At 50.9% G+C, this 26,530-nt stretch overlaps 1 protein-coding gene across 3 annotated transcripts in view; it reads right to left on the bottom strand.

The window, feature by feature from the left end:
* The window catches only part of GAS7 (growth arrest specific 7), a 218,138-nt gene extending 194,945 nt beyond the window's left edge, over positions 1-23,193 (bottom strand). Inside the window, exon 1 of one of the 3 annotated variants that reach the window (XM_044744435.2) lies at positions 22,507-23,193. In XM_044744435.2, coding sequence (XP_044600370.1) covers positions 22,507-22,689 — 183 coding nt within the window. In that variant the 5' untranslated portion in view covers positions 22,690-23,193. The remainder of the gene's footprint in view (positions 1-22,506) is intronic. The other 2 variants (XM_014864143.3, XM_044744450.2) reach the window with 2 other exon arrangements.
* Between the last annotated feature and the right edge of the window lie 3,337 nt (positions 23,194-26,530).

The raw sequence follows: 26,530 nt of genomic DNA, 5'->3' as shown, positions 1-26,530 counted from the left end.
CCGGGCTCGCTTGCGCCAGCACGCCCGTCCCTCCTGCCTGCCCCAGTTGGAGCCAGACTTTTCAGCGACTCCGTCCAACGCCGAGCTCCGCCAGGGAAGCCGGAACCCCATTCCAAGCTGCAACATCGCTCTGAGCTGGCCCCGTGCCTGTCACCAAGAATGACAACAGTTCCTGAAATCAGACCCTCTGGTAGCAAATGAGGAACATCTCAATTTAGCAGGAAATCGGCTTTCCTTGAAGCTTCTCTGAAGTTTGTTGAGAAAAGAGGAATCTAGACTGTCTGAGTAATAGGAAAGGCCACCTGCAACTTCTACAGCACTTCTTCTGGACTTGAAAATCCTAAGATGTTTAAAAAAAAAAGCCTCCAAAATGAACGAGGTCCAACTGCACAGGGATTCATTTCCCATCTCCCTAAATAACTGCCGCCACATGGTTCTTATCTGCTGTAAATTCTCCGTGAGGGAGGGGGAAACAGTGGAGAGCACTGGTTCCAAGCAGGGAGTCCAGCTGCACCTCTGGCTAGCTGTGTGTCCTGAGCAAGTTCCTTAACCTCTCTGGGCCTTAAGCTTGTTTATTTGAGAACTAGAATCCACCTGGCCAGGCCGTTGAGAAGACGAATGAGAAATCCTAGGTGAAAGCCCTGTGTAACCATGAGAGCACTGAACAAAGGGAGTCATTGTCACATATGTTCAACACCATTTATGTTCAGACTCTGCAAAGGACACCATGAGCAAGCACCACGGGGAGAAATAAGACAGTCATCGCCATCGCCCTCAAGAAGCTTCCACTTCAGCTGGGAAAATGACATGGACAGGACTGCAGAAGAGTCAGCATTTGCAAAGCAATGCACCAAGAAAACCACACAACTCCATCTGCTGCGTGGCTCCCAGGGTCCCTTGGGTCTGCTCCCTTGGATTCTAACATGTGCCTAAGTATCCATCAATCTGGCCGACGCGAAAGGCCTCAAAGCTGTCTGCAAACGAAGTCTGCAGAGCAAACCGGGTGGAACGGCAGGGCCACGGCAGCCACGCTCCCCCTGCTCAGGTCCAGCCGGGGCTGACCTCACCCCAGCACCCAGCCAAGGCTGCCAACCGCCTTCGCGGGCAACCCGTCCTGCTCTGCCCCAAGATGCCACAGGCGACATCCCATCCTCTAGTCCCCCTCCAGGACCCACCCTACAGAACGCCACCTTCTACAGCCCCAGGCCATCTGAAGAGGCAAGGAGAAGAAAAGGAATTCAAACGCAGCCATTAGCACAAGGAGGAAAGAGGAAGCGGAGTAAAAAGCAGAAAATGAGAACATCAAAGGAAAAATGGGGAACAGAAATAACTATCACTTCACATCTGACTTTCCAGCTGAGGAAGGGCTGCAAGTCACATCTATGATTTGCACCTCATGCGACATTCTGCAGGGCTGCGTAAGGAAGGCAGGGAACTGTGTACCGATTTCAGACACGAGCGAACTGAGGCTTGACAGAAATCTCAGACAGAGCGAGAGTCAGGGCTGTGACCCTGCCTTCTCATTTCCCAAGTGCTTTTTCCACTACCAGGAACCCACGCTTACCACCAGTTCACCACCAGTAATGCGTCGGACAACTAGAGGCAGCATTTGGAGGCAGAACTAGAGACAGCAGAAGCGGATGGTACTTATTCACAACAGCCAAAATGTGGGAACAACCCAAATGTCCGTCACCTAGCAATGGATAAGCAAATGTGGTACAGCCATACAACAGAATATTATTCAGCCATAAAAAGGGATGGAGTGGTGACACACGCCACAACACGGATGAACTGTGAAGACATTATGCTAAGTGAGAAACCAGACACAAAATGTCACATATGATATGATTCCAGTTATATGAAACGCCTAGAGTAGGCAAATCCATAGAAATAGAGAAAAGATCCGTGGTTGGCAGGGGCTGGGGTGGTAGGGAGAATGGAGAGCGACTGCTTAATAGGCACAGGGATTTCTCTCTGGGGTAATGAAAATGTTCTGGAACTGGACAGTGGTGATGGTTGCACAACATTGTAAATGTACTGTCACTGAATTGCATACTTTAAAATACTGAAAATGGCAACTTTTATGTGAGTTTTGCCACAATTTTTTTTTAAAAAGGAGAGAGAACGAAGAGAAAATTAGACGCAGAGTAGGAGGAATCGGACGTAGGCAAAGACTCTTAGGCAAGTCATGAGTTTCCCCAAACCAGGGACCTTCCCTGCTCATCAGACCAGGGGGGCTCTGCCGTAGAAAAGGGGACTTCTGGGGCCGGCCCGGTGGCACAGCGGTTAAGTGTGCATGTTCTGCTTTGGTGGCCAAGGGTTCGCTGGTTCAGATCCTGGCTGTGGACATGGCACTGCTCGGCAAGCCATGCTGTGGTAGGCGTCCCACATGTAAAGTAGACGAAGATGGGCATGGATGTTAGCTCAGGGCCAGTCTTCTTCAACGAAAAGAGGAGGATTGGCAGCAGTTAGCTCAGGGCTAATCTTCCCCCCCAAAAAAAAAAAGAGAAGAAGAAAAGGGAACCTCTCCTCTCACTGAAGAGGTGACAGGAGGCCACGTCGGGGCTGCAGGTCAAAGGTCACCTTGCTGAGTGAACCTGCTGGGGGGTTAACGTCGCCCACACCCATAGGCTGGTCTGATCCCATTTAACGTCATCTGCAGCTCAGCCCACCGAGTCCAAAGAAAAACTAATCAATGAACCTTTCTCTCTGATGTTTAACACATTTTAATCACATCTGGTGGCTGGACAGAGATTAGAGAGAGAGAGAACGGACACAGTGTGCAAAAACAACGGTCACCTTGCGGGGTGAGCTCCGAACCAAGACCAGGGTGCAGAAAACCAGCTATTTTAATTAAAAATCCTGGATTTAGGCCCAGAGTGAGGAATTTGACTTCAGGTCATTGTTTCAGACAGAATTCATCCAAAACACACGTCCCAGGGCTCATGTAGGCATCCCCCGGCGCTCAGTCCTCCGAACCTGCAGGGAACAAACCAGATGCTCAGCTCTGCCCTCATGGGGCTCCTGCTCCAACAAAAGAGACACACAGTAACGGGACACAGCGTGTCAGCTGGGGATGCAGGGTAGGGAGGAAAGCAGGCACCAGCACAGTGCCCCTGTTTCTTCTCAAGGTTTCGATCCCACACAGAACCACGTAACTGAGTCTCCTACCCAAATCCGGGTTCAGGCCCTAGTGTGAGTCGGCTTAGGGCTGCCAGAACAAAGCACCACAGACCGGGGGCTGACACGACAGAAACCTACGGTCTCACGGTTCTGGAGGCTGGAAGTCTGAGATCAAGGTGTCAGCAGGCTGATTTCTTCTGAGGCCTCTCTCTGTGGCTTGAAGATGGCCATCTTTTCCCTGCATTTGCATGTGGTCTTCCCCATGGGTGTGTCTGTGAGCTGATCTCTTCTTGTAAGAACACTCATATGACCTCATTTTAATTTAATTCCCTCTTTAAGGATCTCATCTCCAAATACAGTCACGTTCTGAGGTTATGGGGCTTAGGACTTCAACGTACGAATTTGGGGGCCACAAGCAGCCCGTCACAGGTACCAAGTGCTCCCACTGCCCTGCACTGCCTCCTCGGGCCCCTCACTGCATCAGGCATCTCTCTCTGGCCACTCACCTGGCTCCCCATGGACGACGAGCCCTCTGACCACAGAGGCCTGTAAGTCCCATCCACTCAGTCTTGTTCTCAGCTGCATCTGCAGGTGCCCGGGTGAAGCCCACGGGGAAAGACAAAGAAGGAGCTCTTAACTCCAAACGGTTCAAGGTTGGGACAAGAATTTCAACAGCTTTAGCCGAGGAGGTCTCAGGAGGCGGCTTCAGAAGCAAGTTCAAGGCGTCCAGTGGGGAAAGGACCACAGCAGAGGACTGAGCAGTTGGGACAAGGCCGCCCGGGAGAGTCAGCTGAGTCCACGGGCACAGGCCCTCCTCCGCCCCCACTTCCTGCACAGGCTCCCCTAACAGGCCGTGCACTCATCTTCCCCAGCACAGCCTGAATTCCAAAGCAGGCTCACATCCACGATCGTTCTCAAAATCCTGAGAGGCAGCGCAACGGGCGCACATCTCTGCTGGACAGACGGAGAAACTGAGGGTCAAAGAGCCAAGGGGTGCAGGGGTGGGGGGTCCTACAATTAGAATCCAGGGCTCCTTCCATGGGGCCCTCAGCCACACCCAACTGCCCCCACAGCAGCCCCACTGAGAAGATGGGGAGAGAAGACCAGTCCGTGCCACATCTCCTCATCTGTCGCCCTTCCACTCTTGGGTGCCTGTCCTGCGGCTCAAGGGCCTTGTTGTCCAGGACCCAGTGGCCTTCTGTTGATGTCCAGCACTCTGAGCTGACCTGGCTGCAGGCCTTCCAACCCTGGCCTTCCGTGACCCTAAACTTCACCTCAAGACAAGGCCATTCATGCCTTTTTGGAGTAAAGGCTGCCTAAGCCATGAGCCCATATCAGAGCGATATGTGCCCAATTCTCTAAGGCAAGCTCTCTCCATATCCTCTTTAATTCATCCGTCCATTCATCCAGCCATCAAATACTTATTGAGCCAGAACTCAGAGATGCCAAGCACTGTGCCAGGCCGGGGCAGTTACAGAGGTTTATGAAGCTGGTTTCCTGCCCTGGAGGAGCTCAGAGCGCAGTGGGGAGGCAGTCACATAAACAAGTCATTGAGGTCAATGTGGTCCATGCCACCACAGGGGACTGGCCTATGGAAGCCGGAGGAGGAGTGATCAACTTGCCTGATGAGAGGTGGAAGGCCATCCTTGCCCGGGTCTGGATCATTTCTAAGGCAGGCATGAGGGGAAGGAACTCTAGACAGAGGCAGCAGCTGTGCAAAGGCACAGGGTGTAGAGGTGTGTGCCAGGAGGGGGCAAGTGAGGGGACCGGAGAGAGGCCAGGCACAGCTTGTGCAGGCCCGTGTCAGCCCAGCTAGAAGCGCCTGACACTCAGGCAATGGGAGCCAGTGGAGACGACTCTGGAGCACTCAGATTTTAGGAAGACACCACGGATGGCCAGATGGTCGTGTGAGGCTAGGTGAGAGTGGGAACACCAGGCCTAAGCCTGGGATTCCTGGCTCAGTGAAAACAGAAGAAATATTTATTACGGATCAGGTTAATGGAAAACTTGTCCACTCCCAGGGGGATGTCAGTCACCTTCCAACTGCTTCCCTCCAGCCTTCTCACGTGGGGTACAGCCCTCCAAGAACAACTGGGGCTCCTCCCCACCCCCCCACCCACCATGAGAGAACCAAGTAAAGGCAAGTCTGTGATTATCAATCACACCCACCGAAGGTCCACACTGTAACTCTTTCCAACTTGCCAACATCTCACATCGGTCCTCATTTGCAAGAGACTTGCAGCTGGAGCCGAATATATATATAGTCTTGACGATCTGCAGTGACGCATAATTTACACCTTCCACTGCTTCTGGCAGAAATCATTTCCCCCAGACTAATAATAAAGCAGACCAGCCACCTAGAGTAAGAAAGCACCCCAACCGCCCCCTGCAAGCCATTCGGAAACAAACCAGAGGGGCACTGGCATGTGGCACCCCCCAGGGCAGTGCTGACAGCACAGAGGAACCCAAGCATTTAGCGTCACTAACACTGGGCTTTTCAAACTGTGTCCCACAAGCCCTAGGGTTTCCTGGAGGAGTCTCCTGGAGTCACTTAGAAAAGGAAAGGGAGTGACCATGGGCCCACGCCACAGCGCAGTCTACTGGAGGAGTATGTTGCTGGAAGAGCAGCTCTTGTGTCCAGACCTGAAGCCAGTACCAGGGAACAGCAGGTCTGGGAGATGGGAGACCTCAGGCAGGCTCTGACTCCCGGCCTCCCATTCATGCTCCAGTGTAGCTGTCTTCTTGGGCCACGTGCCTAGTCAGGAGCAAAGAGCCAAGGGCTCAGGGCAGAGCTGGCTCTACAGTCCCCCTGGAGTGCCTGGTAATGCCTGGCCAAGCCCCACTCCCAATGGCTCCCCAAATGGCAGGGCTCCCCAGCCACCAAATTCACTCAGAAGACTCTGCAAAGATGAGGCGGAAGCCCGGGTACATTCCCATTCTGGTTGTTTTCTCCTGGGTGAGACAGAAGTCCCTCTGAAATGCTACACTTAGCGGGATCTCTGCAGCCACACCCATCACAGGGCTCCTTAAGGGTACACACACACAGAGGCTCTCCTATCCCTCTCTCCCTGTGAACACCCACAAACCCGGCTCCCTGTCAGTCTGATCCAGGTTCCTGATCAGCAGGCAATAGCCATCTGGCCAGAGCGGCAAGCAGACCCCTTTGGAAGATCTGCACAACTATTTTTTCCTAAGGACCAAAGATTGCCTCCTCTTTTCAAAGCAAAGAGAGAGAAACAGGAAGACCCTCCCTGCCCTCTGGGTGGACTATCTGAGCCCAGAGGGAAGACGTTTTAAATGGGCCTGGGAGGTGGGAGACTGGACGACACAACACAAACACAACCACACGGGACAGGAGAGAACACGACTGAGACAAAGGATGAGCAGAAAGCCCTACAAGGGCCACCTTGAAGGACCAGATTGCAGGGCCAGGGAGGATGGGAACTGGCATACAGGCAAGGCAGAGTTTCCCACTACCATGGGGAGCTCCTGCCCTCAAAGGACCTACAATGGTGCTCAAAAACTCAGCAGCTGGCTCGATGAAAGAAGGAATCAGCGTCCCTTTTGCCATATCACAAAACACGTAACGGGTCTGTGATCCCAAAATGCGTCTGTGATCCCAAAATGCGAGGAGGCATTCACCCTCCCACTTTGAGCAGTAACTGCCCAGGGCAGAAATTGGTCTAGAGCCTCTGGATGAATCTTCTGCAGAAAAATCAGCACTCAGAGGCTGGTTTATCTGCCACATGCTCTGAGATAAGATTCCCCTTAATTACTGACCTGTAGTTAAGATTCTAATCTTGGTCACACCCAGGCAACTTTATCGTACCCCCAGGAGGGTCGATGGGAGGCATTCAGACAGCTGTCGCATTCGAAAAGAGGAATCTCTGGTTTAAGTTTGTGGTCTAAATACACCAAAACAAAACCGAAGATGCATGTGCGGAAGGGCCAGGGCTTCCCTAGGCAGACACGTCTTCAATGACGATGCTAAACCTGACAGAAAGAGACTTGGAAGAACCAAGATGGAAACTGAGTTGAGGTGACCAGAGCCAGAAAGACCAGGTCACGAGCAGAAATGGTGACCAAGAGGTCTGGAGTGACTCTCAAGGAAGCGGGCCTCTTTTACAAAAAAAAGCAAATGACAACGGCCAGCACCCTGAGTGATGGATGGGGAACCAGAAGGAACCAGAGCTGCCACCGCACAGACTGAGCCCGACCCCAGGCTCTCCATGGAGCACTGACGTCAAAGGAGAAAATTCTAACTTTCACAACGATTCTTGGACGTGGCCTTATTATCCCCATTTTAAAGACAGGGAAACTGAGGTCCAAGGTCAGGTAAGCAATGTGCCCACAGTCTCACACAGCCAGCACCCAAATCCTGGTCTGGTCAGCTCTGAACACCATTATGGCAGATTGCCTAGGAAGTGAGACCACCATTCGAGGATCCAGGAGGGACCCAGTAACCCAACGGTCCCAAGGCAGGTTGACTTCCTCAACACCTGTTTTTCCCTCCAGCAGGAAATAATGATGGGTGGCTGCCCTTTGCACACAAGGTGACAATCCTACTTCATGTAATCTGACTTATTTGCTGCCACAGCGCAATGTTCTGCTGAGTCACGCACACTCTCTTCCTCAATCTGTCCTGTTACCCACAGCCATGCGTGTAAGGTGCCTGGGTGAGAAACAGGGGTTCTGTCAGTGTGTCACTCTGCAAATTCTTTATTTTTTTCCCTCTTATTCTTCTTCTCCCCAAAGCCCCCCAGTACATAGTTGTATATTCTAGTTGTGGGTCCTTCTAGTTGTGGCATGTGGGACGCCCCTCAGCATGGCCTGACGAGCGGTGCCATGTCTGCGCCCAGGACCCAAAGCGGCAAACTCTGGGCCACCAAAGCAGAGCACGCGAACTTAACCACTTGGCCATTCAGTGGGCCCCTACAAACTCTGTATTATTATTTTTTTCCCCATGTGAAGCCAAAGAATGATCATGATTAGCAAACTCATTGATTCTTGAATTCACTGGTGTCACAGTTGAAATGACTGAACTATGGTCCTTCGTCTTTCTAACCAAGTGCCCATGCCTGCTTGTTTGCTAAGGGCTGAGTCTGTAAAGACCACAGACCCAATCCTTGACCTCAAAAAAATCGAGAGTGTAGTGAAAGCAGACAGTTCTAGAACAGCGGGGTGAGCACGAAGAGGTCTAGAAGCACGCAGGGGGGCTGTGTCAGCAAAGTCTTCCCGGGAGAGTAACACGAAAGCCAAGAAATGAGCACAAGTTAATCTGGCTAAAAAGAAAACAGACCATAGCAAAAAAAAAAAAACATGTTTAAACCAATTAAAAATAGGCAAAGGATCTGAATAGACATTTCTCCAAAGAAGACACACAAACCATCAATAAGCACATGAAAAGATGCTTAACATCATTAGACACCAGAGAAATACATACCAAAACCACAATGAGATACCCTTTCACATCCACTAGCATGGCTATAACTTAAAAGACAGATAATAACAAGTGTTGGTGAGGAGACAGAGAAATTGGAACTCTCATACATGGCTGACAGGATCGTAAAATGGTGCCGCTACTTTGGAAAACAGTCTGGCAGTTTCTCAGATTATTAAACAAAGAGTTACCATATATGACCCAGAAGTTCCAGGTCTAGGTACATACCCAAGAGAAATGAAAACATACACCCACACGAAAACTGGTACACAAACCTTCACAGGAGCAATATTCGTAATGGCCGAAGAGGAGAAAGCACCCAAACGTCCATCAACTGATGAATGGATAAATAAAATGTGGCACATCCATACAGTGGAATATTATTCAGCCATAAAAAGAAATGAAGGACTGATTCATGCTACAACATGGATGAACCTTGAAAATATTATACAAAGTGCAAGAAGTCAGACACAAAAGGCCACAAATTATATGATTCTATTTATATGAAGTGTCCAGAATCAGCAAATCTATAAGACAGACAGTAGATCAGTGGTCACCTGGGGCTGCAGTGCTGGGGGGAAATGGGGAGTGACTGCAAATGGGTAAGGGGCAATGAAAATGTTCTCAAATTGATCACGACAATGGCTGCACAACTCAATGAATATCCTAAAAAAAATTGTTGAATTGCACACTTTCCGTGGTATATGTGTTAAATCTCAATAGAGCTGTTAAAAGGAAAAGGGAGTGGGAGTAAAAGAGAAGATGGGGAGGAAGCTCACTTCGGGGAGAAGAATCGCCATGTACAAGGACACAGCAAGAGAAAGTAAAGTTGCATCCCAGAATTAGCTAGTTCCACATGGTTTTGATAACATTACTCATGTGAAGGAATAGCTAAAAACGCAGCTGGGAGGGCAGGCAGGCCATGAATGACCTTGTGGACAAAGCGAAGGCATGTTATATTGTAAAGGCGAGGAAAAACCTACGGAAGGTCTTAAACAGGAGCAATCCATGATCAGACTGGCTAGAAAAATCAATGTGGCGTTACTATGGAGAATGGACATCACCGAGGGATAAAAGCGGTGGCCACTGCTGTTAGGGGCCAGGGCAGGAATGCAGGCAAGAGAAGAGAGAGGTCAAGCCCAGAGCAGTACAGACCTGAGGGTTCCACCCATGGGCTGCGGAAGACGCCTGCGTTGTGGCACTGGCACCATCTCCAGCTTCGAGCCCTGGAACACGGCCCCAGGATTAGCTTCTGAGCCCCACAGCAACACTTCAAAAAGAGAATTTCCACTCAGCCCCTTGAAACAAACCTTCCTTTGCTCCGGGACTAGGCAAAGATGAAAAGGAATGCCTAAGTCCTTAAGCAACCTCTTGCATTTCACCTCTCCCCACAAGCAGCCTTTTCCTCATTACACGCAGATCCTCTTCTGGGAGTGTCAGGGCAGCCAGAGGCCCCTCAGACCCAGGTAAGGAGCAATTAAGACTAATTAGCCTAGCCTGAGCAGCAGCAAACAGCAACCATCAGGCAGCAGTTTCAAATAAACTAGAAGTGGCCAGCAGCCGCAGCTCCGCTTGCTTTAATTACTAAGACCTGTGTCCTAAAAACACCCCAAAAAGTGCTCTCCAGTCTTGCTCCTCAAAGTGTGGGCCCAGCACCGGCAGCAGCAACATATCCTGGGAGCTTGTTAGAAACGCAGACTCCCGGGCCCACCCCAGACCTTCTGAATTGGAATCCACATTTAATATGATGCCCGGGGGGTTCTGTGCCCATGGGTCAGGAGGCATCGACCACAATGCTGTAACCAGACAGTCTTCCACTATGACCTCAGAGGGGCCCACGGAAAAAGGTTTCTCCCACCCCAGCAGCCCCCCAGTGGAAGCCCCAGTTAACTAGCAGCTCTCAGCATTCACCTGGCACGATCCCAGAACACGTGGGATGTAAACTCCATTAACAGAGCGTGTACAAGGTGCCGGCGACCCTCCCAGGCGCCCTTCGCAACTCAGATTCTGCAACTTGCCCAGGGTCTCACAGGTGGGGGGCCTGAGCCAGGATTTGAACCCACAGATAGCACACTCTTGCGCTACCCTCTGCAGCCCACATCAGGGGGAAGTTCTGCCCCTGTCCTTGAATGTGGTCCGAGCAGTCCACACCGGCATTAGCTGTGGGGCATATGCTCCAACCCACAAACCAACCCACACAGGGCATCCAGCACTGCTGGTATGTGGCAAGACCATCCCACCTGCTCTCTCTGTCTCTCTGTCATTAGGTTCATACCACAATCAAGACCCTGGGGCTGTCACGTTCATGTTACTCATCCCTCTGCCCCCCAGCCTTTCTTCCTCCATAGCCAGCTCCTGGTGCAGACCCCAGTAAGGCATTCCTGAGCCCCACCCCCACCCAGAGATCGAGGGACCCCTCTGGGCAAATAGGAACACCAGCCACCACCCTCCCCCATCCTACCTTTTACCCCCTCCATATCTGTCCTCAGATTAAATAGACTCAAAGAGAAGGCTAATTCCAAAACCTGTGTTCTTTCCTTGACCCTGTGTAGCCTCGTATGATCCACTAAAAAAAAAAAGCAAACTAAATCCAATCTAATTCCAGGATTTAATCATGACTTGCAAACTTAAAAACCCCTTAGGGTACTCAAATGCTTTGCTACTCAAATTGTGGCCCACAGATCAGCAGCAGCTGTATCACTTGGGAGCTGGTTAGAAATGCAGAGTCTTGGGCCCTGACTCAGAATCTGCATTTGGGCAAGAGCCCCATGTGATCTGCAGACACAGTAACATCTGGGATGTGCCAGTCTTAACGTCCTGCACGGTAATGTTGTACCGATAGGTTCCACGCGCCCACACCAGGAAACAGGCCCCAGGGACTCGGAACCTTCTTTATAACATGAAAATAGACTGAGTACCAGATTAGTGGATTGTGTGTCGAGCATGTTCTTGATTATCAAAAACTCAACACAGTTTTATTTTTCACTCCAAGCACAACAAAGCCTTGTAGCTATTTATCTATAAAACACTTGCTAAATGAGAACAGTAGATTCCAACTTCTTATTTCTATTTCTAAATTATATTATGAAACAAATGCCTCAATGACACTCTCATGAGCCACGGCTAAAATAAGAATTCTCTGTCACGATTAAATTAGGACAAGAGCTCATTTCTGTAGAATTTTTAAAATATCATCTCTAAAGAGTTTTTACAACTTAATTAGTTTTTTGTTGACTAATCCTGGAGTTCTCTGTGCATTTGACAAGCAAATGAGAAGGGAGGAGAAATTAAGGCATCTGAGAAAGAACAATGGAAGCTAAAAGTCTGGAAAGGCTTTCATTCCAACAGAACAAGGCTGAAACTGAAGCCTTTTAGAGAGGTCACCTGCCAGTCACCCTAGAGGGGACAGTACATCCCCAAGAGCTGCTAGCCTCAGTTCCTTGTCTTGGCTGCATCTGATGAGCCTTTCGGAGAACCTGTCATATAGTAAGTGCTCAAAAATAAATATTTGTTTTCGTTGAACCAAAAGTTGTGACTGATCTATTTACGGCAAAGAAAAAAAACCACAGGAAGTCTGGGATGAGGCCAAGTGTAAGCCAAGCATGTACCGGTGTGCCCTGCACTATGCTAGATGCCAGGATAGCTTGACGGAGGGGAACCGACTTGAAAGAAGAGTATGAGTTCATCCTGGCTCTCAAGAACTAAGGGCACCAGCTGGGGCCTGCACTGTGGCTGAAGTCCTTGCAGCAGCAGGAGCTTGTCAGACATGGAGAATCTCGGGCCTTGTCCCAGACCTACTGAGTCAGAATCTGTCTCCCACAAGATCAGGGAATTCGTTTTGGTCTAGAAGCATTGAAATCAGTTTGAGAAGCATTGCTCCAGGTATGGTCATAAAATACTGAGACTGAAATAGACCACAACTGGGGTCATCCCCCTGAGTGAGTACATATGTGATGGTCAATGGAGCCATCCACACATAGACAGCTTGCTCCTTTTCTCCTTCCAGGCGCATGGTAGGATTGCGTTTGCCCACCCACTTGAAGATAGGTGTGGCTGTCCTTTAGTCAATGAGATACGAGCACAAATATCATGTGTCACTTCCAGGAAGAAGCTTTAAGAACCATGTGCTATTTAAGACAGTCACTGGCAAGATTCCAGACAGTGGTTACTCCATCATCCTGGGTCCTGCAGGGTCCTACAGCCCCAAACCAACTTGCAACAGACTTGGAGCATAAGGAAGAAGCAAACCTATGCTGTTTTAACCATGAGGTTTGAGGGTTGTTTGTTACAGCAGCATATCCTAACCCATCCTAACTAATAGAGCACATATGCCGGCAATGCTGCCCTAAACACTCCCCCACTGAGAACTGCTCAAACTCCTCATTATCCTTGAGGGTAGGACCTCCTTTTAAATCCTGAACAGCATTACTTAACTCAAGTACCCTCTTCACTCTGCAGACTCCAAGTCATCTTACTTTCTCCTTTCCCCAGATTTCCTCATGTATTTATGCTTTTATCTTATTGTACTGTGTGCTTTTTGGTAAGCTGCTTTGAATCCTTTTCCCAGCAAGGTGATAGACAGTCACACGTACAGACACACCAGACTTGGCTCCCAATGAATCGTGGCCATTTCCAAAAAAATCAGATCTACCCCTTGAAAGACAAAGATTTGCTGTTGCTGAGGATATTTAAAAGAACGGGGCCCTGGGCCAGCCAGTCTTCCTTCAACCTGTTCTTTCCACAAAAGGATACTTACAGAATACATGGCATACACAGTCCCTGCTTTTAAAAAGCAATTCATTCCTGGACACACCACCTCTCTCTTTACCTCGTCATAAGGTGAAATCTGAACTGCGCTAATTGCATGAAAAGACTTAGCTTCATTGACCAAAATTTTTTACTTTTAACATTCAGCTTCAGTATAGTTATCGAGCCCCTTCTGCATGTCTGACTTTGTGCTAACCACGGGTGAACCTTCTTTTAACCAGTTCTTCCTGGTGGGCAGTTAGGGTGTGGCCAGTTTCCCCTATATTAGACACAGTGCTGTAATGGACATTCTGACACCTACAGCCTGCCTATCAGACGCTTCCTGAGTCCAAATTCCTGGAATCGGACTTGCCACATCAGAGAGCATGTACGCTGTTAAGGTTTTAAGGTATATTGCCAAATTACCTTGCAAGGAACATATGTCAATTTTCCTACACCCTTGCCAATATTCATTCTTTTTTTCTTTTGACAGTTTTCATTAATGCTATCATTTTAAAAAATTGCAATTCTTGGGGCTGGCCCCGTGGCCGAGTGGTTAAGTTTGCGCGCTCCACTGCAGGCGGCCCGGTGTTTCGTTGGTTCGAAACCTGGGTGCGACACGGCACTGCTCATCAGACCACGCTGAGGCAGCGTCCCACATGCCACAACTAGAAGGACCCACAACGAAGAATATACAACTATGTACCAGAGGGGCTTTGGGGAGAAAAAGGAAAAAATAAAATCTTTAAAAAAAAATTGCAATTCTTTGATTACTAGCAAAACCGAATAAGCTGATGACTTTGAATATCTATTATTATGAAGTGTCTGTCCAAGTTCTTTGCCCATTCTTACCCTGATGTGTTCCTTTGTTTTTGTTTTTGAAAATAATTTATAAAAGCATTTTCTGCATAAAGGACATTAACTTTTTCTCAATTTTTACTTGCCTTTTACCTCATTTTTTAAGGCAGAGGTCTTTGGTGGCAGAACCAACGTTTCACAGATAGGAACAATACAGGAGGGAAAGTGTACCGTAACCGATTTGCAAGAGGCGAGGCCCCTCAGCCCAGTCAATCCAGCAGCAAGTCCTCTTGACCCAACCTGTAAAATACTTCCAAATCCATCCACTTTTCACCATCTCTGCTTCCACCACCCTGCTCCGAGCTTCCTAACTGGTCTCCTTGCCTCCCTTCCTACCCTCCTCAAATCCATCTCCACCCCAAAGTCCAGATGAGCTTTCCAAAAGAAATCAGAGCACGCCAGACCCTTCCATCCAACCAAAGGCTTTCTACTGCATTGAGAAAACTATCCACTGACCACTAAAAAGAAAGGACATAGGCGTATCAAATTAACACGCCTTACACCTTAACTTTGCACAATGTTCTATGTCAAACATATTCAATTAAAAAAAATTATTAGTATCTTGAAATCAGCCATGGTGGGAGTATTTAACACCCTGGAAATGTGCAAGAGCTACAAAGCAGGGCTTCCCTCTCTCCATCCTCCACCCCCACCCCCCAGAGCTGGTTGTTAAGCATTTACCAGCACAGGAGTGGAGGCGGAAGAAGCCTTGCAGTGTCAGAGAATGATACCTGTCCTCTCAAAAATTGCTGAGAAGGAGAAGAGAGAGCTCCAGATGGAGGAGCTTCAGACAGGAGACCGTCTCTGGCAATCGCACGGATAGACAACAGAGACCCAGATGCCCAAATGATATCGAGGAGCAGCTGGGCCCTTGGAATAATGCTGTTCTTAGTTAAGTTCCCCAGAACCTAAAAGCAAACCTGGGGAAAGGGCAAGAGATCTCAAATTATTTGACAGTATATTTCTTCCACTATGCAGAATAAACAATCGAAATGCAAATTAAATTCTTATAGAAATATATATATATTGTGGAGGGGGGCACAACTATTTAACTTATCTGCCTCCCTCTGTCACATCCTAGCCTCTCTTGCCCTAGCTCACTGCTCTCTAGCCATTCTGGAATATTCTGAATCGCTCAAATATATCCCACATATTCCCTCTTCAGGGTTATCTGCACTCATAGCGACCTCTGCCGCAAATTATTTCCCACCAGATACTCACAAGGCTGGCTCCCTTGCATCATTCAGGTCTTTGCCCAAATATTACCTCCTTAGAAGCCTTCTCTAACAGTCTTAGTCGAACCAGCATCCTGCACCCCACATTCCCACTCTATCACCGCACCCTGTTTTACTGGCCCCATACCACTTTGAAATTATCTTTTTTTTTCGCTAGTTTACCATCTCCCCAACTAAAGGTAAGCTTCTTTCCTTTTCTGTGTCTTTCACTGCTTCACCTCCAGCACCTACAAGAGTGCTCACAGCCCACTGTAGGCACCCACTTAGGGATTGCTGAATGAATGAATGATCAACTTTCGAACAGGGATTGGAAAACTACATACAGCCCATCAGCTAAGAATGGCTTTTACATCTTTATATGGTTGAAAACAAAGCAAAATAAGAATAATACTGCCTGACACATGAAAATTGTAACAAATTCAAGTTTCAGTGTCCACAAATAAAGTTTTATCGGAACACAACCACGCCCACTGGTTTCAGATCATCTACGGCTGCCTTCGCGCCCCAGCGGCAGAGCGGAGTAGCTGTGACAGAGACCATCTGGGGCTCTCACGGCTTCTCACTGCCTCTGGCATGCTGCAACTCACAGCGACACAGCTCAAATTCGATTTTGCCTCTTGGCCCACAAAGCCTCAAACGTTTCCTGGCCCTTTACAGAAAAAGTTTGCCACTGCAAGTTAAGAAGGAGAAGGCTTTGAGAAATGTTGCTGAGGGAGAACAGACAAGGCTTGCTAACCTAACGAACAGGAGAGGACCGGTCAGAGGGGGCAGTGTCAGGGGACACGGTGGATAGACGTATGGTGGTGATACTCACTATGGTGAGGGGGAGGGTAGAAGGCAGTGAAGAGAGGAGATTATGAGTTTAGTTTGTGAAATCTGAGTACCTGGGGACTGCGTCTGGATACCAGCTCCATAAGCTGGTTCCACAATGAACCAGGAAGTTAACCTAATAAAACCAATCTTTATCAGATGGTAGATGGGGAGAGACGAAATGTAAAAGGAGGAGGTGGGTGAGGCCTCTTATGAATTCACAAAATCCTCTCACAACTCATACACCTATTGCAACTAAACCTCCACAATGTCACCCCATGCTCTGGTCTAGCAAGAGACAAGCCAGACCAACCTGCCGGCCCCCGTTTCTACTTCTCTCTACAGGTATAAGCACCATCCCAGAAGCCACGCCATTGCAGAGAGAGAGGAATAGACTAATTTTGCAATTAAGCACAGGGATCAGTCCTGACATTCTCTTATAAAGGTTGACATGTGTGGCTTTGCTGCTGTGAGTAATAAGGGAGCAAGCTGGGAAAACAATGTCCCCCGGAGTGACCTGATAAAAATCCTAACATCTGACATGTACACCAGGATTCCGGGCTTACCAAACATTTTCTTTCACCAGCAAAGTGGGCACCAGCATCTACTCTCACAGATGAAGTCGACCAGGCTGTCAGATAAAACGTGGGCTTTCTCAGGCTGAAAAGAGTACAAGAAGGTCAGCATCTCATTCACGTTTCCAGGCGATAATGGACGGCAGGGATTCACGTGGCGGTTAACAGATGTCAGGGATGCCTGCTGACTTGTTGCTAAGGGAACTTTTGTGAAGATGCCTCGAATCCACACAACCCACAAGCCCTACCCACTGCTTTGAAGTCCTGCGGGGTGGCCGCTTGACCAGACCAGCACAAGGCAGTGAAGAGGGGGCAGGCACCTCCTGAGCAGAGGCGCACAGAGGGGTGGGCCAAGGGTAGATTTTCAAACAGCAGGTGCTACAAATGCAGGCCACAGCCCCCAAAGCAAAGGGCAGGATGACTTAGCAAAGACGGCAGAGAGGACCCTGGTCTTTGTGGTCACAATTACATAGTACTCCATGAGCCACCAGCCCTAATTACACCTTTTGTGAACAGAGCTGATGACCACCTCAAACAATATTGGCATGAGGGACCAGGTCACACCCATTTTAGGCAATTTTCACATTACAGAAAGAAAGGCACTGTATTAAAATCAATTTGTGTAACAGATCATTCATCTACTAGATGCCAGGCAGCTCAGATACACTACGTCTATTAATAACCAGCACCAAATAGCCCTGGCCTGAAGTAGCTGGACCGGTATGTCAATGGCCCAGTGGACAGACTTGGGCTTTAGGGACAGGAAAATCTGGTTTCAAATTCAGCTGCATCATTTATCATGTGGCCTTTATAAAGAAATCCCTGGCATCTTAAAAAAAACAAAACAAAAAAAACCTCCAAGGATGGCGATGGAGAATTTCCTAGCAGAATGGCAAAGTCTCCTGCATCTCGCCCCCTTCTGGGGTACCGCCCTCTCTCTCTCATCAGTCTGGCCTGGCAGTGCTCCCCTCTAATGGATTGTCTGTCCCAGGTGTGTTCTTCCGACACTTCTGAGGTAGCCAGTCTGCAAAATGGCCCTCAATGAACCTTGCCTCCCTGTATCCACACCTGTATGCACCTGCCTCCCATACTCAATGTAGACTGTACCTGTGACGCACTTTACCAATAGAATGTGCCAGAAGTGATGTGCCAGTTCTGAACCTAGCCTTAAGAAGGCCTGGCAACTTGCACTTTTGCGTTCTTGGAAGCCAGCCACCATATAAAGACTCCAACTACCCTGCTGAAAAGAAAGATGTGAAAAGGACCTGGACTATGAGACACCATGTGGAGAGACAGGCCACATGGAAGAATAGCAAGGCACCAGATGCGTGAGTGAAGATGCCATTTTGGAGGTTCCAGTCCAGCTGAGCCTCAGGACCCCAGTCTCAGCCACTGCAAAATGCAGGAGAGACTCCAAGACAGGCCAGCAGAAGAACCACCCAGCTGAGCCCCGTCAACCCACAAAAATGTGTGAGATATTAATAAATGGTTGTTTTGTGACACTAAGTTTTGAGGTAGATTGTTACATAACCATAGGTAAAACATCATTCCTTAATTATCCACAGCACAGCCCACTTGCCCAGCTCGCTGTCTCTCCCCCACAGCCACACCTTGTAAACTCCTGCAGCCCGATCACATGAATCCAAAATGGGAGAATTGAAGGTAGAGAGAAGGAGACCAAGTTCAAGGGTGACCCTCCAGCCGTCTAGTTCCGCTGGCAAACAGCATCATATTATTCTGTTAGTACCTCTGAGGTCCAGACCTGGCAGCCAGATCCCGGATTCTAAGAAGAGCACCTCAGTCAAGGAAAACTCTGTTGTGTTTGCATTCCAATCTTACTACCTCCCAGAATTATTTCCCAAAAGCTCTGGGAGGTTTGCAGATGCCTTTCAGTATCTTCTAGGTCCCTCATTTCTTACCTCCATTCAAGCTAAGAGCAGGACAAAAGGAATTCCCGGGCCAAGGTTAGGCCCTCTAGCCAATGGACCTGTCCAGCCATTGGACCACGTCTGACTCTTCAGCTCTTTCCTAGGGATGGGGACAGCTCCCCCTTCCATCTATCTTACCCAGGAGCTGTTTCTCAGCCTCCATGCTCATGCCCCAGCTGTCTGGTAGGAATCTTCTCCCTTACAGGGCCTCCGAGTCTATGGAGAGGAACTCAGGCCTGGCTTCGAGCTGGTAGAACATGCTCCCGCAGCCTCCGGCCCCCATCTCAGCTCTCTCGCATCACCCCAGCTCCTCCTCGACCATGTCTCTCAAATCTCAGAAGAGTTCTCAGCTCCTCTCCCTCTTCAAGCCTGAAGGCACCCTTAAGAAAGATTTTTCTGGCTGCTTTTATCTGAAGGCCATTATATCTCATAGGCAGCTGTGGGTCTTGTCTACCAGGCCTCCTCCCTTTTCTGGGAGTAGCTGGCTCCCTCCTCCTGGCACCCCCTGGAAGCCTCCACCATCCCCTGAAGAGCCCGGTTCCTTGTGGCAGGGCCCTGAGCCCACCAGGGTCCTCCTCACTTCTCTGCGTGGGCCGAAGCTTTCCTGGGGGCCACCCTCTGGATGCCAAGTATGTGCTGCACCGTTCCACCACTTCCTTGGAGTCTTGACCAAAGAGACTTCCCCAGTAATCAGGACCAGAATCTCCACCAAACTGGCCTCTCCCCAGGGGCTGGCAGACCGCCAGGGCGGAGCTTTCAGCGCTCTCAGAGTTAGCTCCCAACTCCCGTCCATGGGGTATGCTTTCTGCTAAATCAGGCCTCTCTCAGTTCTCCTTTTTTCACATGAACAATGAAGAAATCCTTGGGGAGTGTCCGTTTTGCACACACTACTCTCGACCCTTAGCACCCTTCCACCAAGATGGGGTTTCCTGGAACCACTCTTTCCCCCAGAGAACAGAAGGTACACTGGGGCGGGGACTCCGCTGGAGATGCCCTTCTCATCTGCGCACCGACCATCCCACTCCTCCCCCAGGAGGCGGGTGAAGTCCATTCTGTCTGCACTTACATCCCCAACAACTCCCTTGGCCTTCTGAACTCCATGCCCCCAGCAAGCTCAGTGCCAGGCACCTGGCTAGCAGACATCCCATGAGGTTTGCCACCTCCAGGACCTATGGGCCCCTTCTCTGGCCTCCTGGCTTCTGCACAAACTCCCAGCCTCGATGAACACCTGGCTGGTGCCCTCCGGCTCAGGACTCCATATGCTGGCCAGTCCACCGCCAGTGACTCCCTTGGGAGTCCTACATTCTCCACTAACCCAGTCTGTCTTTGAGGACTCACCCCATCCCAAGGTACTCTACCTGCATATCCTCCATCCCCACCCAGGCCCAGCCTGTCCACATACAAGGTTCCCAGACACAAAGGGCCAGATCTGTGATCTTCCCTATTGAAAATGCATCTGCTTTGGCTCTGAAACAAGTCCCAGGGCTCAGGCCCACTCCTGCCTCCACCAATGGGAAAACCAGTAGCCTCCGAGCGGAACCAAACGTCAGGGTCAGCAGGAGAGAGGCTCCACGTGAGAAGAAGCAGCTGCCCTCATTTTAGCCCCAGCACTTCAGCCTCCCCTTAGGGATGCTGTCACCAGCATGCTGACCTTGGGGGCTGCACTTGCCCTCGCCCACAAGGATCCAGACCTTTCCATCACTTGCCTTTTAACATAGTTGAGCCCAGGCTATCATGTTGAAGAGAGACACAGGCACAGGCAGAGGGTAATATTCAGCCACCTGAGCTGCTAACCAAATATGTGAGCATTACTCCTTGGGCAATTGCCTTCACCTCTCAGATTCAGTTTGCTCGCCTGTAAAATGGGGGGAGTGCCTCCCCCTTCACAGAGCTGTCAGGGGAACTGGTGACAACTATGCACCATGCCTCCCGCCTGAAGGCTGCTCAACAAACGGATGTCCCTCTCGGCAGTACTGCTCACACAGATGGGCACTTCTGTTGCCCATCACCAGTTGGGAATCGTCTGAGGCCCCTCAGGCACCAGAGATTTCCTAAGTATGCATGTGTCACGGGACTAACTGACACACCCAAGACTGTCCCGGCTGATCACTCTGCTGGTTCCCCCGAGTCCCTCCACCCTTCCTTTCCCCCAGGAAGGAAAAGCAGAGCCACTCCACTCCGGCTAACACAGCCTACAAACCCACCAGCCTCACCCCCGCCCAAAACACAGCTGGGCGAGTCCAGCCAGGGACCCTCCTCACTGGACAGACATCCAACAGCCAAATTTCCACATCAGTATTTCCTGGAAAAGCGTGGCCACCGGAGGAATTCTAAAATAGCAGCCTTTCCCAGGGCTTTCAAGCTAGAAACAAGGAGGCTCCAGGTCCTCGTAAGAAGCAATATGCTTGCCTTCCTTCACATCTGAAGCTCAGAAGAGGAACTGAGAAAGCTGAGGAACACACCTGAGCCTCTCCTACACACACAGGTTTCTCAAAGTACAGAACCAAAGGCTTCCGGAACATTCTCTGCTGACAGCCCATGAAAGCTCCTTCCAGACTAAACTTTGTTCAAATGCTACTAATCCATTTAGGAGAGATTTTGTGGTTCTCCTCTGGAAAGAAACACAATGTCCCTCTATGAGACCAGGCTCTATTTTTCGTAATATTTCCACAGGCAAACTCACCAATAACCATTCCACTCCTACCTGTTTTTTTTTTTTTTTTTTTTGAGTCCCATGGAGCATTTTCAGTTAAAATTTGCTACTTTGTTCTTTGTGAAGTAGGTCGGGGGTTAAACTATAAATAAATTCAGTCTCCATGATTTGGGCAGTGTTTTACTAAAACGGTTCTGTATACTTAGCCAATTGTGGGTAACCACTTATTTAGTCTTCACAACAATCCTGGGGTCGGGCAGCTTTTTACTAAAGGAGATGTCCTGTAAGGTCACTCTCCCCCACCCCCACCCCCCCGCCAAAGGACTTGAGAAACTTCGGATCCTACTCAGGTTGTGACCATGCGCTCAGCGATTAGAGGACGGCGAGGCCTCCCAACTGTCACCCAGACAATAAACAGCCAGCCAACTTGGCTCAGCAGGTCCTGTGTAGCCCCGGGGCCAGACCAGAACCCCAGGAACAAGCCACTTTCAGGTTCTGAGCCGGGGACTGCGGGAGGCGGCTGGAACAGGGGAGGGGGCACTGGCTGGGGGCTGTGGCACCCCTGGATCAAGCGTGCTGACGGGGCTCAGGCTGGTGGCCAGCCAGGCTCAGCTGACCAGCAAGTGGGCGGCCCCGAGGCGGCCAGGGAGCCCGACCCGGGCAGCACGACCGTCCACGGGCCAGCAGGCTCCGAGCTCCCGAGTGGAGACACTGGGCTGCGGGGCCAGATCGGTGCCACTTTTCCGACCCCCAATCCTCCGTGCGCCCTCCCCAGACCGCCGGTCTTGGCAGCCCTTCGCCGGCCCCTGCCACTGCCGGGAACGCGCCCGCCCGCCCCAGAACTCACACAGGCAACAAGTTCTCGCTTCCTCAGGCGGCCACGATGTGCTCGAGAGGCCCTGCCCGGGGAGCGCTCAGGGGGCGATCCCCGCGCTGCCCGCGCCCCAAAGGGCGCCCGCTGCCTTTGCCGCCCCCGGGAGCGCAGAGCAACGGGTAGGGCGCGCAGCAACGGCCCCCGGCTGGTCCCGGGCCGTCCCTCGTACCGGGACGGCTCCGGCACCGCTGGTGCAGGCAACAGGTATGCTAGCGCGCCGAGGACGGAGCCCCGGGTCTTCCAGCCCCGGCCCTCGCCCCTTACCTCCAGCAACTGCACGTAGCTCGCCGGGAACCAGCCGCGGAGCCCGTCCTCCTTCTCGCCTTCCCACCAGCCGCCGTCCGGGACCTGCAGCAGCGTGATCAGCTCGCCGGCAGCAAAGCGCAGCCCCTGGCCGTGCCGCTCCCCGGAGAAGGGGTACAGGGTCCGGCAACGGGCGCCGGACATGGCCTTGGCGCCCGGGCTCACAGCCCAGCCTGCATCCCTGCCGAGCCCCGCGGGCTGGGCAGCGGCTCCGCGGGGTCCCAGGCGCCCGGCGCTCCGGGCTCCCGCGCTCTGGGCGCGCGCCGTGTCGGGGGGTGCGCGGGGTTCCCCGGCCAGGCGGGGGGACACGCGCCCCACGCAGATTAGCGGAGACTCGCTGGCTTCGGAGAGGCAGCGGCGACGCCCCCGGGCCGGGCAGCTCGCAGAGCCCAGCTCTGGGCGGGGGGGCGGGGCTCAGGGGGAGGAGACCGAGGCGCCGCGGGCTCCGGAGACAACTTCCCGGGGACGCGGAACGCGGGCTGCCGCCGCGAGGGCCGGCCGGAGCTGGAGCCGCCCTGGCGCGCGGAAATGCGCAGCTCCCCAGGGAGGTGGGACCCGGAGCATCACCCTCGGCTGGGCTCCGCGGCGAGGGAGTGGCCGGGCGTACGTGGAGAGGGGGCCAGCGGCCGGGTGGCCGAGCCGGGGCTCTCACTGAGACGAGGGGGCGGGGCGGGCGGGGGCTGGACCAGGGCGGCCACGCCCGCTGAGGGCCGGGCGCTCCCTCTCAAAGCGGGCAGGTCACCGGGGAGGGGTCTCTCCGCTCACACCCCAACCGCCGAGGGCTGCTGGTATGGAAACACCCGCTCTGCGCCTGTCTCGTAGGCCTGGTGACGGGCGGCGGGCGGGCGCCTCCCCCGAGGTGGCTGTGGGGGAATGTGTTTGTGGCCGTCAATGTCGTGGTTGAACCTGGGGTTGAACTTGACTCACCGGAAACTGAACAATGGGTGAAAGACAGGTTTGAAGCCTGGCGCCTGAGCCGGGAAGCCAGGTGGCAGCGTGTTACAGCGGAGGTACAGAGCGAGGAGTAGACGGAGACGGAGTCGTAGTTGGTAGAATTGGAAGCAGGTCGATGGGGATCAATGGAGAAAGCGGGAAAGGTGAGAGGAACGGCCCCCAGTGCTTTGACGCGCAGAGGAGGCTGGCCCAGGGTACCCGCCCTCCTGAAACCCAGATGGACCAGGCTGAGGAGTCTGCTCAGTCCACGAACGTCAGGGAGAGGCTGCCGCATTCCATGCCAGCTGCCAGCTACCTACAGAGATCATTTGGACAAGTCCCTGCTCTCCACGGACCAGAGGACCTGGGTACTGAAGGAAGCTGACCTTGAATTGAGGGTAGAGAAGTAAAGGAAAGCTGGGTTTCTTTGTTAGCCTACCATACAGGAAGACTTAAAGGCCATTCCCTAAGCTGTAGATAGCTGGACCCTTTAATCTCTCTGTATACTTCTAATTGCCTACTCATGCATCCTGCTCAGGAACCGTCCATGGCTCCTTACTGCCTATTAGATTAAGGACAGGCGTCGCAGCCTGTGCCTTTCAGGCCCTCCACAATGCCTCCCCAGCCTCTCTCTCACTTTGCTGGCCTGGATATGCTCTATAAAAGCACTCAGGCTGGGCTGCAGGAGCCGTAAGATTTTGCACATCTTCCTGTGCTGATTCAGTGCTTCTCAATCCTGGCTGCACCTTAGAACCACTTGAGTAACTTTAAAGATGCTCATGCCCAGGCTCACCCTAGCTTTGGGAATCGCTGCCGAGCCATCTTCCAGCCGTCTCACCTGAGCGGCCTCGGCCTGGCCTCTGGCCTTGGGTGAGTTGACAGATGCAGACTGTTGATCATATTCCATCAACTGCAAATTCACAGACCCTTGCTTGGCTAGAAACATGGGAAAACAAACTCCTGACCACGGTGACCACTAAGTGTCCCTTAAAGCAGAGCTGTGAAATTCGATATAGAAAACAGCCACTAAAAGTAACCTCATCAAGTCCTAAAGGGACGAAAATTTCCTGTGTCAGGAGAACATGTGACTGTCAGCAGGCTGTCCTCGGGCTTCATATCTGATGATACGGCTTGGCTCAAGGAGGGCAGATGGTCCAGGGCCTTTCTGCGACCCAGCATCCTCCGTGGTACCTGTGAGCAACCTGTGATCCAGTTTGGACTTGAGAAATCTCGGTCTACACAGCATCCCATACACTTCAGCTCCAAACGACCCACCCCAAACAGTGCTGCAGCACGGGCATTGATCGTGGCTGTCCATTTCTTCAGTTCTTTCATTTCATTCCTGTAACCTGATGAGCTGGTATGATTATTGCCCCCAGCTTATGGGTGGAGAAACTGGGCTCAGAGGCTGTGACTTGTCCCCATCAACAGCAGAGCAGAACCAGGCTTGGCACTGAGGGCTGGCTTATTGTACCTCGAGTGCTGCTTCCTCTAGTCCACCTGCCAGACACAGGAAACGTGTACGTCCTTGTGGCTCAGCCCCAAAGGGCGTGTTAAGAAAGAGCTCACTGGTGACACCCGTGTCAGTCTTGATAGAAGGAAGACTGGACAAGTGTCAGTGGAATGCCTGTCCCTGATCTCCCCTCTATCAGTAAGCTCAGACAAGTCCCCTGACACCTTTGGGTCTATTTCCCCATCTGTGATTAGAGATCAAATCTAATAACTGGAAGAAGGAGGTCAAAACTTCCACTTCTAGTTATAAAATAAATAAGTCATGGGGATGTAATGTACAGATGGTGACTGTAGTTAATACCAAATTGCATGTTTGAAAGTTGAAGGGCTGGCCTGGTGCCATAGTGGTTAAGTTCACACACTCCACTTTGGTGGCCTGGGGTCCACAGCTGGGATCCTGGGTGGGGACCTACACACTGCTCATCAAGCCATGCAGTGGCAGAGTCCCACATACAAAATAGAGGAAGGGGCCGGCCCAGTGGCGCAGCAGTTAAGTTCGCACGTTCTGATTCTTGGTGACCCCGGGTTCGCCGGTTCGGATCCCAGGTGTGGACATGGCAGCACTTGGCAAAAGCCATGCTGAGGTAGGCATCCCACATATAAAAGTAGAGGAAGATGGGCATGGATGTTAGCTCAGGGCCAGTCTTCCTCAACAAAAAGAGGAGGATTGGCAGTAGTTAGCTCAGGGCTAATCTTCCTCAAAAAAAAAAAAATAGAGGAAGACTGGCACAGCTGTTAGCTCAGGGACAATCTTCCTCACCAAAAAAAAAAAGAAAGAAAAAAAATCAATTAATTAAGGGCTTTCTCTTAGAAAAAAAAGTTGATAAGAGAATAGATCCCAAAAGCTCTCATCACAAGAAAAAAATTTATAGTTATGTATGGTGACAGGTGTTAACTAGACTTATTGTGGTGATCATTTTGCAATATATACAAATATTGAATTATTATGTTGTACACCTGAAACTAGTATTATATGCCAGTTATACCTGAATTAAAATAAAGAAAGAAAGAAAGAACTGAACATTCCTATATAAAGTAATTGATGAAAAAAATCTTAGGGGCCAGCCTGGTGGCACAGTGGTTAAGTACGCACGTTCTGCTTTGGTGGCCCAGGGTTCACTGGTTCAGATACCAAGTGCGGACATGGCACCGCTTGGCACGCCATGCTGTGGTAGGCGTCCCATGTATAAAGTGGAGGAAGATGGGCGTGGATGTTAGCTCAGGGCCAGTCTTCCTCAGCAAAAAGAGGAGGATTGGCAGCAGATGTTAGCTCAGGGCTAATCTTTCTCAAAAAAAAAAAAACAGACATTGAGCCTTAACTCATTCTGTTAAAAAAAATAATAATAACTGGAATATGGAAATTGAGACGGTTAAATGTAGCTAGTGGTTAAATATGTAGGCTTTGGACTCCCTGTATCCAAATCTCACCTGTGTCACTTTCTAGCTGTGTGCCCTTGGACAATTTATTTAACCTCTCTGAGCCTCATTTTCCTCATCATTGAAAGAGGATAGTAATATTTATCTCATAGAGTTATTAAGA

The sequence above is a fragment of the Equus asinus genome, chromosome 13 (genome assembly GCF_041296235.1).
Source record: "Equus asinus isolate D_3611 breed Donkey chromosome 13, EquAss-T2T_v2, whole genome shotgun sequence".
Taxonomy (NCBI): Eukaryota; Metazoa; Chordata; class Mammalia; order Perissodactyla; family Equidae; genus Equus; species Equus asinus.
This window is presented reverse-complemented; position numbering and strand designations above follow the sequence as displayed.